The following is a 15,550-nucleotide window of genomic DNA, read 5'->3' on the forward strand; positions in this document are numbered from 1 at the left end:
ACTGGTTACGGCAGATGTAGCTTTTTACACTGGAAACCTTCAAGCTCTGAAAGGCCTTAACAACTTAGACCTAAACATGGCTGAAATTTGGGAGCAGAAGAGGTGATAATCCACTGGGAGCAGGCGTTTGGCTCTGACAACAGACCGACTTTCTTCTAAGAAGCTTGATGACTGTGAGGTGAATACTTAAGAACAGAGTCCGAGAAAGGACACTATTGATAGTCGGGGAAACTAGATTCAGTGAGCTGCAGGGAGTGATCTTTCAGTGTCCTTCTGCAAGAAACAAGTGATCAGCTGTCTGTGCAATGTTTTTCATTCTCTCTGGAAACAGACTCAGGTTTCTTTGGACCAAATCCAAAAAAACACATAGCTGTAACACAGCTGTAGTTGTCTAGAATGCTCTGTATATCTTTATATTAAAAAGATGCTTTGCATTTCTTCTAGTGCAATGAAATTCACATGGTGTCCCACCTTATTTAATGATGGTACAATATAAAAATCTTGCAGTTGAATGCTGTAGAAAATGTTTTTCCTCTATGAAACTATGCTGTTCTAAAATTTATTTTTTTACAGAACTTTATATAAATAAATGTCTTTTGATTGCTTGCATATAGGATTCAGATTTGTTAGGGAACAGTCCTGTTTCAGGGTATTTCTCACAGCTGGGCTCTAAACTGCCATCTGAAGACACAATTTTCTAATAATTGCCTGTTCACTTAAGCCATTATCCCACAATAGATTTTTTGAAATTATAATCATTAGCAAAGATAAAATAACAGTGGGCTTTCGGTGGAACTTTAAGGTATTAAAAAGGCGGGTGGGCGAGAGCTTCCTCCAGCTTCCAAAACAATGATTAGGCTCTGCCACTTATAACTAGGGCGATACTTTACAAAAGTTTTTCAGTACTTTAAAATTGTGGAGGAATTGGTAAAGACACAAAACAGTGTATACAAAGACAGAAAGAGGACAGAGCAAAGGGCATAGAAATAATTTTAAAGTTTTTGGGCTGCTGTACGCAATGTAAAAGAGTTAGTTACACTATGAAGGAAGGTGCAACTGAACTTATTTAAGAGTTTTTAAAGCTACCTTTTAAGACTGGAAGCTGCCAGTACTAAGTAAAAGTGCCTGTGTATTTATTTCCCCTCACAACTCGTTACCTAGCCCCAGCCCAAGTGCCTAACCCCATGATGATTATGTATGATGGAACGGTCTACAGTGTGCGTGTGCCTGTGGCTTCTTCAGACCAGGCATGCCTAGCTGTTAGCATACCAGATGTCATTAACTGTCAGTCAAAATAAAGCTCTAAAATCACAGTTGTTTTTAAAGACCAACTTCTTTAATGATACATACCAGTGTTATACTAAGCTTATAAAATAAAGCTGTCTGCATGTAAATACAAGAGAAACATTAAGAAATCAAAAGTGATCAGGACAGGGATTTTGATTCCTGTACAAATTTAGAAATAACACAAGTGACAATAAATTAACATACGTGACTGTAACAATATGAACATGGGTGTACTCAAAGTGACATAATCTATTTATTGAAAAAGAGGGCAGATCAAGGTTTAAGATATTAACAGGAGATCCAGTCTTAAAGGGGCTGTGAGAAAGCAACCACCACACTTGGATACTGAGGCATTTTTCTCAAGTATTACATTCTTTGGGCGAGTTTGGAACATCAGCACTTCCCCCCTCTATCACAATACAGAAATGGAGGTATTGACAGCCTTACCCCAGTATCTTGATGTAGAGTATATCGTGATAGGACATTTCAACGACTTTTTTTTTTTTTTGGGGGGGGGGGGAGGAGGTTAAAGACAATTAGGGTTTGCGATATTTGTGAGCATATGAAATACAGGGTCCATAACAGCTCATTTAGCAGTAGTGAAACATTTGGTTTTCAACTGCATCTGCCATTTACACTTCATAATAAAAGTCACATGAGTAGCTAACCATATCCCACATGTATTGCTTCACAGCTTTATATTTGCAGTTACAAGCAATTCAAAACTACTAAAATGTTAGAGGCAAGCCTCTGAACTTCTTATCAAAGAAGATCTGTCCATCTTACCCCCAAGACAAACAGTATTGCACTTCAAGGTTATATTAACTGAGTTACAGAATCTCTTTAAGGACTGAAGCATTACTTACACACATCCTTTGCACTATGTGTCTGCTTAAAAAGATAAGCAAGAGAAATTAATTTTAAATTAATACTGCAGGGTTCTGTGAAGATGACAAAGCATAGGCCCTCTGTGTACTTATTTCTAATGCTTAAAAGGGTCTTCCATTTGGAGGCTGGTTTAGCACAGCAGCATGCAGAACTGACCGTGCCGTTTCACTGACTCAGTGGTCCAAGATCCGAAGATTGCCAGACACAATTTTGTTCTCTAGTAGAGCTCCAGCTGGGATGTCAATTCTGTCACCATGATTTGCAATGATGATGACGGTTCCCTAGATTTTGAGAGAACACCACAAGTGTTTAGAAACGTTGCTTGGTATTAACTGATGACTTGGAATGAACAAGAGTAATTTTGTTTAGAAGACCAGTTAGATATCAGCTGTAACACAGTCAGATCCTGCATGCACTTGGACTGAGTTATTGTCTCAGCAGACAGGCAATTTTTTGCATGAAAAAGTTTAAAACAAGCAATATTGGAAAGGCTGTAATTACCAGCACACTAGATACCATCAGATTGCAGGTTACGCTGATGCCTTATTTGTGAGAGGTGTTTGCTGTGAGTGCTCATATCATGGCTGCTTGCTCTTCGGTGCAAAAATGTTAACTCCCCATTAGTATATCATGATGCAGGTCACCATTACAGCCATAAGGCAAATAAACAGAATTGCTGTGCCACACACACAGCTGGGAACAGAGCAGAGCAGCTGAGCCTGCAGTTTGATAACAGCCTGAGCCAGTTCAGTTTCTGGTTGCTGCCGTCACACCTTGCACTGATCTGTGGCAGCAGCTGAACTCGCCTAGACTGTTACAGAACCATGACACAATGTTTTGTTGGGGTTGGCCAGATCTGGCCAAACAGGCTCTTCATTTAAGGAAGAAGAATGAAGAATTTGAGATAACAAGCTAAACTGCTCAGCTACGTATTTTAATAACAGTACAAATTGATGAGAATGGACCGGTAAAGCCAGCCTGGGAGGCCAGGTGGTACATGCCTTGTAGAGCTAAGGGACAAAGACATAAGCACTGCTTTGAATATAGTCATGAGGTCTACAGTTTTCAAGGTACTCTACTCATAGACAGAAACCTCAACTTGTAACAAAGCTATCTAGAAAAGAAGCTATACTGATAACACCTTGCACTCATTCATAAGGGCTCCTGTTCAGTCTTGGCCGCTGCAATCCCTGGGCCAGTTTAATTGCTAGGAATATTTCCAGCTGACTATGCATAAAGTCAATGATTTAGATAGGATCAGTTTTCTTCAAGAGCAGCAGAGATTGTGTATATGCAAGTGGGTCCCATTTATATGCTCACCTTTAATGAAACATTCTTCCCAAATGTGACATCCCCTGAAACTGTGAGATGATCCAGTTCAAGCATATCTGGTATACTTTCAAACCTCCGCAGGTAATCTTGAACCTATGGGGAAGGGAGAAGAATAGGGACAGTTTTATGGACTAAGACAAGCATGAGAGCTTTTTGAAAACTATTTTAGAGATCTTTCTGGAATCTCATCTGCTAAATATAAATGTTGCTGCTTTGGAAGCGGCATGATATTGTCATTTCTGTCTGAGATAACTACAACTATGAGAAACAGTGACAGCAGTATTGTATAAAAGTTGGGTGAGCTCTAGAGAACACACAACCCAATTCACCTTTCTGCTTCCTTGACTGACAGGGTGAAGGAGCACAGAATAAGAGCATGACACTGTGCACAGATATTAAGCAGTCTGCATTCTAGCAGGGTAATAATTATTTAGAAAGAGCAAAAAGGAACGTCCAGATGGGTAGAGGTAGATAAAGTAAACCTCCCTTTTTTACTTATGTATTGTAATTTTATTCTAAAAAATGAAAACAAAGTATAACTATAGCAGTTTACCTTTGTGAAAGAACTTCCCAGTTTGACCAGAGGCACCGTTGGAAATTCACGTTTCTCACTCATTGTTAAGGATCCAGCGTTAAGGCTATACAAATTAGACATCACAAGCAAGAGATCCGATGTGGTCTTAACAGGCAAAAAACGACTACGAGGTACGTTTATTCCCAGAGAGTTCTCAAAACTCTTAATAGCAGCACCAACTGCCGTCTCCAACTGGATAACATTCAAGCCTCCATCCAGAGTCTGGAAGAGAAAGCTTGTGTAAACATGACCAGCAGAAAAATACACTCAGAACGAGAGTCCAGCGTACTTTGAGAGTTCTGCGTTAATCGACCGACTGGCTCCTTTTTGAAAGCAGCAGTCACTGTTCAGTTACCTAGAAACAAACAGTTCTGTTGAGTCTGTTTCCTTAAAAATCTTCCTATCTGATTACCTTTGGGTTAACAATGATCTCCATGTCAATAGCATTTTTCTCTTGCAGCCTTTTAATTGCAGACAAAGCAATCCACAAGTTGTTGGTATTGAATATTTTGAATTTTGACACAGACTTGAATTCATCAACGTGTGCTTTTGGCACCTGAGCTATTTCCACCAGTCTCAGCTTGTTTTCGTATTGCGTAAGTGTACCACCCTGCAAGGTTAAAAGAACAAGTTTAAGTCCTGTTTGTGAGAGGCCAGCTGAGCAGCTCTCCCCCCACCCAAAACATATGCACTCTTTTGGCACTATTGAAAGTTAAGCCCCAGTGAAAACATGTTGCCTGTGTTCAGCTACCAGGTTACTAACTACAGAATATGTTTATTTGACAGTCAGAACTGTCTAACAATAATGTGTCAGCGCTCCACAGACTGTTTTTGCTTTTAATGAAAGTTCCTGAAAATCTTTTGAAAGTTCTGTGGTTTAAAAATGACCTTCAGCAGAACTTCGCTAGATTACAAGAATTTAACTTAGATCTCTCTATGAGTTATGTATCTGTGGCCCTTACTGGAGAAACGCGTTGCTTCAGTAACCTGCGCTATGCAAGGATGAAGCCCTGTATTCTTACACTGCATATCTGTGGTTTTATGGGACCAAGTCAGACTCTTCTTAATGTCTAATGAATAGGAAGAAAACTGCATTTCCCCCCACCATTCTCATATTTAAAAGAAAAGAGGCAAAGTACTGTTACATGACAAATTACTATGTGCTAGTAGTATCTGACACATGCTATAAACATGTGACAAGCTGTCAAGACCTGGACTTTGTACAAAGTCAAGTGGTTAGGGCAGGATGCTGACTGGCAGCCACAATTCACACGTAAGCTGCAGCCTAAGTAGCTTAGGCAATTTTCAATCAGTAGTGATAGAACTGCTGCATCCCTCCCCTCTGTGCTCTGCTTTTAACATCCCCAAACTTCTCCGCTTTGTAAGTGAGAGTTTGGAGAAGACAGCGAGGTTGCGATCTACACCCTGCAGAAATTACTTGTGTTTTCAGTGATCAGTCAAGTCCAGGCTTTCTTTGTCTGCTGTTGCCCAGAACCTAGATCCAATTTGTTCCGTGAATTGGAACTTCATAAACTTGCTGATTTTGTGCATCTCAAATTAGATCACAGCTGATGTGTTAAATGGTGCCTGAAATAGCTATAAGAAGATTTAATGTATGTCTGAATTCATGCATACAGAAGAGACAAGATGTTTAGATTTTACCAAGATGCACGGCATTCAAACAGACTTGAACAACTATTTGTATTTACCTTCACATCTGCCCTGGTTTTGTTTGTGACTTCCATGACAAATTCACAGCGTTTTCCATTGGGCGGGTTCATAAGATGGTTAAGAATGTAAAGGTCCACGGTGGCACCCAAGTTATCTATATTGGATACAAAAATATATTCCTTCCCCTCTCCAATAAGGTTATCCAGCAGACCAGAGTTATAGAAACTGGCGTAGATGTCTCCGTGGCCCGGGGGATACCAGCATTCAGTATTCTCTCCTGAGTAAGATACATCCTTGGCTATTGGCAGCAGAGTTTCCTTGTTAATTCTAGGATACCTGGGAAAGCAATGGCTTTGTTAAGCTCTCACCAATGTCAGACTAGCATAAAACAAAACAAAAGGCAGTAGCAAAGGTGCAGTTTTTTCATACACACAGTTTTCAAACCTGAGCTTTCCAGGTTAGTTTAAGCACTCTGAATTGGAAGACCCATCCACTCGGAAGATGCGGAATGCAATCTCTTACTCAGGAATTTAAAACTGCAGTCCTCCGACTGTGAGGTAACCCAGTTTTCCTCTGACACACAGAGTCTGGGCATGCCCTGCACTATCTGTACACCTCCAGCACCCACCAGCCATGTCGGATCAGGGTTTGTTCTTGGCAGGAGAGCCAAGTTCTGTCTCCCTCCAGAGCCCAGGGATCCTGACAGCAAATTCAGGAATCAAGTCCCCAGCATCCAGTATGCCACTAAAAACATTTCTTGAAACCGCAATCCCCCCTCACCCTTCTCTCCAATTTCAATACACTGTCTCTGACTTTACTTAAACTTCCTTACATTACAGTCATTCAAAGACCACCCCAAAAGAGATTGAACAGGAGTATAAACGACACCATTACTACCTAGTCATCTCAAACTAAAAACTGTACCACTTGCAGTATGAGGAAGAGCAAGCTAGTTTTTCCTTTTATCCCAAGTAGAGGAGAGAAATTTTTTGATACCTGCTTTGATTAAAAGTATATATTTTCACACGGCTGTGACTGTATTTCTGCAAGATTTTCTTGGTGTCTTCATCAGTGTTGAAGGAATTCATTAGAACAAGAGGAACATCGGTGTTGTAGGTTTTGTTTAAATGCTGAGATTGGAAAGAAATGGTAAATTCAGCATATATTATTAGCTTTAATCCTGCCACCTAAGAGTCTGGGGGAAAGGAATGCATTCATTATTTCCAGTTTATTTTGGCTAATCGTTACAGGAAAGAGATTCTTATGCCAATGGAATGGATAATAAATCAGGTAAAGGAAAACATATCCTTGTAAATAATGAAGTATTTAAAATAAGGGCCACATTAATTACTGCATAAATTATCTTCATTTTTAAATCCACATTAAGATTCAGAATTTGGAAAGCAGGATACCACAAAAAATTATTCTAAATTTTAGGCTATCATTGATTAAAAAAGGTGTGTTTTCCCCCAAATTATTAAACCATCAGAATAAGGTCCTGTATACTGTATATTTATTCTTAAAGGGTGAGGTTGCAAAACCTTCCATCTCCTATGCACAGTAAGTACTTCTGAGCCATTTTGGTGGACTATGAAACGGCCAATACTATAGGAGTACATACTAGTTGGCGTGTCACAATATTAATTATTCAGGCATCTATAAAATGGAGCTGAAATACAGGGGATCATTTTCAGGTGGACAGCACAGCAAAGGCAAAATTCAGAAAACAAGACAGCATTCCATCGAAAATAAGGCCAGGCAGAAAAAGACACTTCTGTGAGTTCAGTGCTTGGTGAATCAGATCACCCTTACCCATTGGGCAGGGTTTGGGAGCGTTAACCTCGGGTGGAGTCAGAAGCCACCTCGGTGACCCTTCTGAGAAAGCACCCGCAGCAGTGAAGCATTAAGACTGCATTAGTTCAATGTTAATCTAAGTCTTGTATAGGAATGTCTAACCTGCATGGGAGAGAGCCGCTCCAAACAAAAAACATACTGAAGCAAAAATGCTCTGAGCTCCAGAAACTGCAGAACAGACGCACCCAATTTCCTACTCTAATGACCATCTTAATTATCTGCTGCAAGAGGAACATTCTGCATTAAAAACAGAAGCTGAAATGTTCTCTCTCAGCACCACCAGCTGTTATTTTATTTTTCTTTCTTCAGAGGGAAATCCCAGCAATCACTTCTAAGATGAGGGTTTTAATTGGACCAGGAACTCTAAGCTGCTGTGAAGAGCTTTTTTCTAAGCTACATAAAAAAAAGCTTTTAAAAAGCTGAGCTCAGACTTGCACCTGGAGGAGTCGGAAACAAGCCCAGGAGTTAGTCACTGCGGGCCAACTCTGCAATTTGATCCCTTGTGTTTATGGGCACAACCACCCCTGTCCGGGTTTGCGTGCACCTGCTGAATTACACTTGGGGCAACGTGTGTGGAGTGGACAGAGTTCAACTGCCGATTGCTCTGTCTCTTTATCCACAAAGGTGGACATCACTCTTGCCCCTCCTTCCAAAGCAATTCTCTACTTCACCACTAGCACTGTGACCAGACCTCATTTCCCTCTCCTCCTCCTTTTGGTAAGCCTCTGCTGTGATCTCTCTTAAAGGATCATACAGGACAAGTCCTGTGCGTCTTGCTTCCTCAGGTGTAGGAACTATGGGAATGCTTTATTCCAAAGTACAACTCTCAAACCCAGCACACTAAACTGCAGCACAAAGTGTCAAACAAGAACCAGATCCTCATTTCTCCTCACTCCAAAAAAAAAAAAACCAAACAAAGCATTACCAGTTAGTCGGCCAGATCTTTAACCGAGATCAGATTTATCAGGGAAGGTGTTTCTGTATTAGCAAGAACTTCAGCTCTAGGTGGGTTCCAGATTAGGTTCCAGTTCACAGATCCCTTGAAGTGTCCACAGTAATTCTCAAAGCACATCAAGAATTACCTCAATCTGCTGAACTGTCAGATCCAAGAAGGTGTTCTCGTTCCGCACCCCAATAAGACTTTTGGGGCCTTTACAACCCATGCTTGTGCCCAAGCCACCATTTAGTTTCACGACCACCAGTTTGTTCAATACAGAAGCAATGTTATCGGGCAGTCCTCTGGCCTTTATCTTCTCATAGGGCTGGATCTGTAAGAAAGCAGTTGTAGGAGGCATTCAGGTATTTGCTAGGAAATTGCTTTCTCCTAAAAACTTTCAAAGTTTTAAATTTGACAACAATACCCATAGTCATCTGTATGATTTAGGACACTAAAGAACACTTGTAAAAGGACTCTACAACAACCTGGTTTGTATTAAATAAGATCTTCTCTTGAAAAGTTTTTTAAACATAGCACCAGTCACAGTCAGCTTCATTCAGATGAAAAGGTGTCTCAGTCTCCTCTTCCAGACAAAGGGAGAACTGACTTGAGGGTCTGAGGAACTGACTTACCACAATCCTCCTCTTGTCCTGCAGGAGGAGCGGGGGTCTCCTTGTGAACCATTTAACTCACTTCCCCAGTAAGATGCCCCCCTTCAGTCAGGCCACAATTTAAGAACACAGGCTCTGCATGCAGGACAATGTTTCTTCCTTAAGCAGCTTAAACTCGCAGCAGATTTTTTGGTATTTTGCACTGAGGTTGTTGGATGAAACATTTTGGCAAAAAGGTTGGCTCTTTGACTCAGTCTAAATGAATTTTTATTCCAATTACTAGTCCAATATAATAACTCATCTCTCCCACTACCATGCTACACAGAGGAAGAATGTTTCTAGCTCTTCTTACCCTGCTGTTTTCAGGATGTGTTCATCCAGCTCACATCAAACCTTGCAGAAAGTTTTCTACCTTGCTGACAGCTACATCCTACAGGTTTAAAAATGAGCATGGACTATGTTTTGGGCTAGGGATGGAGAACAAAACTAGGCGTGTAATGAAATTCAGTGTCCCTTGCATTAAGCATTGCTTCTCTCCTAATCCAGAGTACCTAAGTCAAATCCTAAATCAAGGAAACAAAGGTAACAGTGCAAAGGTAAATATCATGCCAAAACTGTTAGAGTAAAATCAATATAATTATCCTTTAGCATGCCTTTCTACAGATTTTCTTTTGAAGGAAAGCCTTTGTGTTTCTGTTTTTAATGTATTCTAGCAGCAAGAAAATGGTTTTAGTTCTGATAAAGGATGTGGAAGATCCACAACTCATTTACAAAAACAAATACATCCCAAGTAGTTTTCGACACTCTGTGTTTGCTTTGGGCAAGTCAGACTAGGGTATGAATGGAAATCCACATTACACCGGAACAAGAGTCACATTTCTTACCTGGATGTGTGGGGGCAGAGGGAAGAGTTTGCACAATTCCAACATTCCCGTACGCCACAGATGGCAGATTAAAGCAGATGCCTCACATTAGGGAAGTTCTGCTTTATGCATAATCCATAAAGCTTACAGTAAATATATGTGTGATATATAAGATAAGCTCACTCCACAAGTTATAGCACAATTGCTAACTAAACTCTCCTTACTCAAACAGTGGAAACTTGCCCCACTCATCAGAGGTGCTTCTTGATGCAACAGCTTAAAGTCATTCCATTTAGAAAAGTTTCCCACAAGATACATACTCTAAAAAGGCAAGCAATTGACTTAATTTGAAACCCCCACTACCTCACAAGAATATTTTTGAATTAATATGAAACATATTAAATACATATAATAATAGCACCAGATTCCCTGCTGAAACACTCTAACCTGTTGAACATAAAAATGTAAGTCAACGTTCTGACGTAATTTTTGATTCAGTGGGCAGTGTTACTGGGGAACAAGACGGATTTGGATAACTTTGTGATATACATATCAAAGCAAAGATATGAAAGTAAAATGATGAGGTTTGACAAATAAGCCTAGTAATTATTTTGCTTTAATGCAATTTTTAAAAGGCTACATTCTGCACAAATGATACTTGTACCAGGAGGTTTGTTGCTTGTTTCAGGCAGGTGCAATTTCTCAGTTTCCAAACATAAAAAAGAAACTAGGAGCATACCTACCCCCTCACTATACTTTTCCCAGGTTAAGAGGCAACATCCAAACTTGCTCATGACCCTATAGTAACCAACACATTCAAGACAGAAGTGTTTCAATCTACATGTTCTTAACCAAGTTCTTGCATTTTTACCTACAAAAGAAGTTCAGAACTAACTATATGTCTCCATCTATGTTCCAAGAGCACTGGAGGTTCCCTATGCCAAAACACCTTGAGTTAGCATATGCAGGTAAGGAGCCTTATGAGTAACACACAAACCTATTCTGAGAGTTAAAGTTATTGTTACGTGCAAGACAAATAAGGTTAGTTTATAAGAGTAAGAATGAAAAAAATATATATACATACACACACACACATTTAAGTTACTACCTTCCAGCTAAGTCACAGTAACAGACATAGTAGTTAAACAGATTTTATTTCACACTTGCAGCAGGCCAGCTAGAAGATAAACACAGAGTTATCATGGCTCAAACAGCAAGGAGCAACACAACCACTTTTGCAGTCATCTGCTAATACCCAGGTTCTCCTTAGAGAAAGAAATGAACTGATTAAAGAAAGCAGGTAATGTTGGCATGCTATTTTCCATTTAATCAGCAGAGAATGTTAGTATTAGAAACAATATGCTGTTTAAGTTATTAATTAACACAAAGATTTGTCAGTCTGTATGGATCATTAAAATAGAAGGGAGGGGAAATTTGTTTCAGCCAAGACTTCAGTTTGAACACTAACCTTCGAAAAAACAGAACTTTGATCCCTAGAAATATACCTGTGTCACCACAATATGATCCACAGATCCAAGAGAGGCAGCTTTCAAACAAGGTCTCAGGGCATCAGAGGAGTTTGACAGAGTTTCTCAATTTTGACTCTGTAGCATAAGATTATGAAAGCAAACAGCAATTTTTAGACCATAACATGTCTCAAGTAACCCATATAAAAATTATACTAGATCAAAATGAGCACTCTGGATTTCTGCTGCCTTGAACCGAAAAAAAATCAAAACCAGGCTCTTTCCTTGTTAACCAGCTGGTTTACAATAGCTGTCCAAAATCTCTTCATTAAAAAGGCTGATAGTTTTAAATGTGTGGTTTAAGCAACAGTGCCACAATTAATTTGTTATAAATAATTTATGCAAGTTCCTATTATGAATCAAGTATGTTACTGAAAGGTATCTCAGTTTGACCACTTTGTAAGAGAAGTAGTATAGTAAGTCCTTCCATTCTATGCTTTCTTTTAAGAGGATGCAACAGAGTTCTTTTTAGGCAAAAAAAAAATTCTTCATCTACCAATATCAAGAAATTAAACAACTTGTTCTAATCACAAACACATCTTCAGAATTAGTCATGCAGTGTCCAGAGATAACAGGATCGTGCCATATATTACTTCAAGAAACACATACAGGGTAAGGATGCTTGTGACCAGAAGGGAAATACTCATCCACTTTTGCCTTGCTTTTCTCCCCGCCTCTTCAACCAACAGCGCTGTCCACGCCCTCCTCTAAATTCACTGGTTAGGATCTCTGGCCAGTTCCAGCCATCCTCCCCTCTCCCCTTTCTACCCTAAACCCTGTGCAGCTTTCTGCCTCCAGGTTACAAGTTCTGCTGAACTGCATCACTTGAAGATGACGGAAGGCTGGAACAGATACAGAAAGAGACAGCTGAGGTTGCTGAGATGTAGGAAGGTGGAAGAATAGGTGGCAGCAAAGACTAGCTAGAAATGAATGGAGTCCCAGGGCAGAGGGGCAAAAGACACTAAACTACACCTGAAATAAAACAACCACGAAAAACATCAGTTTTCCAGTGTGAAACCCTCCTACTGACTCTAGAACATGAGGTCCCACAGAAGATAACAGTGATGTTCAGTAACACAAGTGTAAGACCAGTAAGTCTTATCAAAACACTCCTCTTCAGCTTTTAAATTCAGCAGCATTTTGGAAGCTTCTCCACAGTCCTACTTCAGTGAAGGCTTAAAAGATGCATAACCCAGGATAAGCAAAATTGGGCACAGCCAAACTCAGCTCCAGAGCGATTCAGGTGTGGCTCTGAGCCCTGGGATAAAAGCCACATGATGGTGAGACCACAGGGCTGCTGGGGAGCCCAAATGCCCAGTGTCCCCAGAAGGCAGCAGCCTGCTAGTGGCTCCCAAGATGGCTGTGGTGAAGAGCTGGGGGTCTGGCCCTGCACCCAGGCCTGCCTCACGCTCTGCTCCACAATTCCTAACTACCAGCTGCTCTGGGAGCACCTGCCCTCGGCTGTCTCTCTGAGGTAAGCGTCTAAAAGATTTTTTTATTTGGGTTTGCGCTTGTTAAGTCAGGAGCTCAGCCATCCTCCGAAGACTACAGAATGAACTTGTTTGTCTGCTTGTTTAGGCAGCAATCTGTTTTCTTTTGAGGAAATTAGAGAAAAAGCTAGAAAACATTTCAGTTAAGACTTTTTCTTCCATGTCCAGGCAGCCTTTCGCCCTAGTAGTACAGAAGGCTATAGCAACATTGTATTTGTGAGTTTTATCCTGTTCTACTAAAATAATGTACTGTAAGCTCCATGGGCAAATGCAGAGTCTCAGTGCTCCACAGCAGAGAAGCCAATCTTTTTCTTTCCATTTCCTGCCTTCAAGCAGGTTTAATTTGATAAACAAGTCTAACAGGTAACTGATCTGAATATAACGTCAATGGTGTGTGTGTGTGTCTGTGTGTGTGTCTGTGTGTTTTAATTCAAAAGACTTATGCATTCATAAGGTCTAAACATCCCACATAAAATATTAAAAAAAAAAATCTAAAAACCTAATCACCTTGGACTTCAGGTAAATAAAGTTGTAGAGATACAACTAGCTAACAAACAGCAACACTTGCACTTACATGAAGTTGTAATGTTACACAGGGGAAGATATAAAATGCCTCAAGACATACCAGTAGCTGTTGGTCTGTTTGTTTTTCAGGTAGCATGTTCTCTGCATCACTGATGCCCAATGCACCAGCCTTGGTGTTTCCTGTTCCTTAAAGGTGTGAAGAGGGAATAAAAGCAGGCCCAAAGTAGTAGTGGTTACACTGTTTCTATAGGATTTTTACTCTTCCTTTCCTCACACCAGAAGTGGCAGAGGAGGACAGCTGGAAGGGTCAGATCAACAAATGGCAGCTTAATAAGGGAGACATGCTATAAAGAGAGATAGAGGCCCTCCCATCTGTGAGCTCTGAAGGAAGTATCCCTCCCCTCTATCCTCCACTTAGCGAGGACAAGAGTCTACATTTCTCCGGGCATTCTCACATACTGTTCTTCCTACTCCGCAAGTGGATGTTACAAGTGAGTTTGTTCCCCTGAGCTGTTTTCACGTAATCCAAAGGTTACTAAGTGTCTAATATTTGTCACTTGGATCTATCCTGGCTTCCAATATAATTCTGCCACGTGCATAAACAATAACTGTTGAAAAAATACTAGCATGAAAAAGTTCCTAAGTTGGGGCAACCCTAACAACCTAGATAAACACAGTGCCAAAGTTACTTCCTAGAAGAGCCAGATCTACCAATCTCAAAAAGGATCATTTCATACTGCCCACACAAGCACTTTATGTTATAGAGGAACACTACAGCCCTTCATCAGGAAACGTATGACTGGCAATAGAGTTATTCAGCTGAAATTAAGACAGAGAAAGCCTTCACTCTGCAGAGTTGTTTTATTTACAACTTAGCTGAGAAGCTCATTTCTTCCAGGAAGTGAGACACAGAGAACTAGGAGACTAATATTTGAAAGAGAGAGCAAACAAAACACATACATACATACATAGCTTATCATATACACAGCACATGCTGCGTATACCCCCCCCATACACACACACACACACACACTTTCTCCTAAAGAAAGCTCTCCTGAAAACATTAAGAGATGGCGGTAAATAAGGACTAGAAGAGTCAGCTACTTAGGATATGAGGAAATAGAAAAACAAGTTATATAAACAGTACCTTTCCTATCTGGACAAAAAAAGAAAAAGTGCTAGATTATGAAGTTTATTCAAAGGGAAGCTTGTATGCCAATCTTCATGATAAACAAAAATTAAAACTTTATCATTCCTGCATGAAAGTTATATTTCATGACACACGTAATCGGGATCCTCTGAAGATACCACCCTACCTCAAGGGATTGGCAAGCAGCTACAGCCGACCTAGAAGTATCACTGAACACCGTAGGTTTATGGAGCTTGCCATCAATAAACCCAAAGTTCTAGCACAGCACCCCCTCCATAAAACAGAAGTGACTCACCTGAACAAACACTGCAGAAAGATAGTGGCTACAAAAGCTCTAGCAATTAGTTATCAAACAGGTCTATGACCAAAAAAACTCACACAGGAGACTGGTCTTGCATTAGTGATGTCTTAGCATCTCCAGATGTCTCTGTCTTAGCAGTGCTGATGTGCTGTGTTGCATGAACAACAACTACTAGCAGCAGCACTGGCTATACCCATCGGAAAGTAGTCTATGCAGCAGCATCCACCGCACTTCCGGTGTGAAGAGTTGCAGTGTACTCTAAGCACTCCCTAACAGGACTGTATGGCAAACAAGACGACTTCATCTGTTCCTGTAAATCACTGCCTCATGCCAGTTCAGAGCAGGATGCTTGCTGCATTGGCATTAAACAGCCACACAGACTTACTGCCATGAATTAATTCTGAGGCAACACTATAAGGTATTAAGCAGGCAAAAGGGAGCAAATCTGGAGGTCACAGAGGCCAGTGACTCCTGGATCAAAACCACAACTTCAAGCTGAGCTACAGCAACAAGTCTGTATGTCAAATCTGGTCATCTACTC

At 40.5% G+C, this 15,550-nt stretch overlaps 2 protein-coding genes across 11 annotated transcripts in view; one reads left to right on the forward strand and one right to left on the reverse strand.

The window, feature by feature from the left end:
- Positions 1-1,813, forward strand: part of VPS54 (VPS54, GARP complex subunit) — a 51,477-nt gene extending 49,664 nt beyond the window's left edge. For 6 of the 7 annotated variants that reach the window (XM_026080627.1, XM_026080626.1, XM_026080629.1 and 3 more), the window contains one exon: positions 1-1,813. In XM_026080627.1, coding sequence (XP_025936412.1) covers positions 1-106 — 106 coding nt within the window. In that variant the 3' untranslated portion in view covers positions 107-1,813. The other variant, XR_003255902.1, reaches the window with a different exon arrangement.
- Positions 1,315-15,550, reverse strand: part of UGP2 (UDP-glucose pyrophosphorylase 2) — a 27,794-nt gene continuing 13,558 nt past the window's right edge. For all 4 annotated transcript variants that reach the window (XM_026080633.1, XM_026080632.1, XM_026080634.1 and 1 more), the window contains 7 exons: positions 8,689-8,874; positions 6,749-6,882; positions 5,791-6,088; positions 4,494-4,691; positions 4,061-4,303; positions 3,496-3,600; positions 1,315-2,456 (listed from right to left, as the gene is read on the reverse strand). In XM_026080633.1, the coding sequence (XP_025936418.1) occupies positions 2,349-2,456; positions 3,496-3,600; positions 4,061-4,303; positions 4,494-4,691; positions 5,791-6,088; positions 6,749-6,882; positions 8,689-8,874 (1,272 nt within the window). In that variant the 3' untranslated portion in view covers positions 1,315-2,348. The remainder of the gene's footprint in view (positions 2,457-3,495; positions 3,601-4,060; positions 4,304-4,493; positions 4,692-5,790; positions 6,089-6,748; positions 6,883-8,688; positions 8,875-15,550) is intronic.

The sequence above is a fragment of the Apteryx rowi genome, unplaced genomic scaffold (assembly GCF_003343035.1).
Source record: "Apteryx rowi isolate R43461 unplaced genomic scaffold, aptRow1 scaffold_53, whole genome shotgun sequence".
Taxonomy (NCBI): Eukaryota; Metazoa; Chordata; class Aves; order Apterygiformes; family Apterygidae; genus Apteryx; species Apteryx rowi.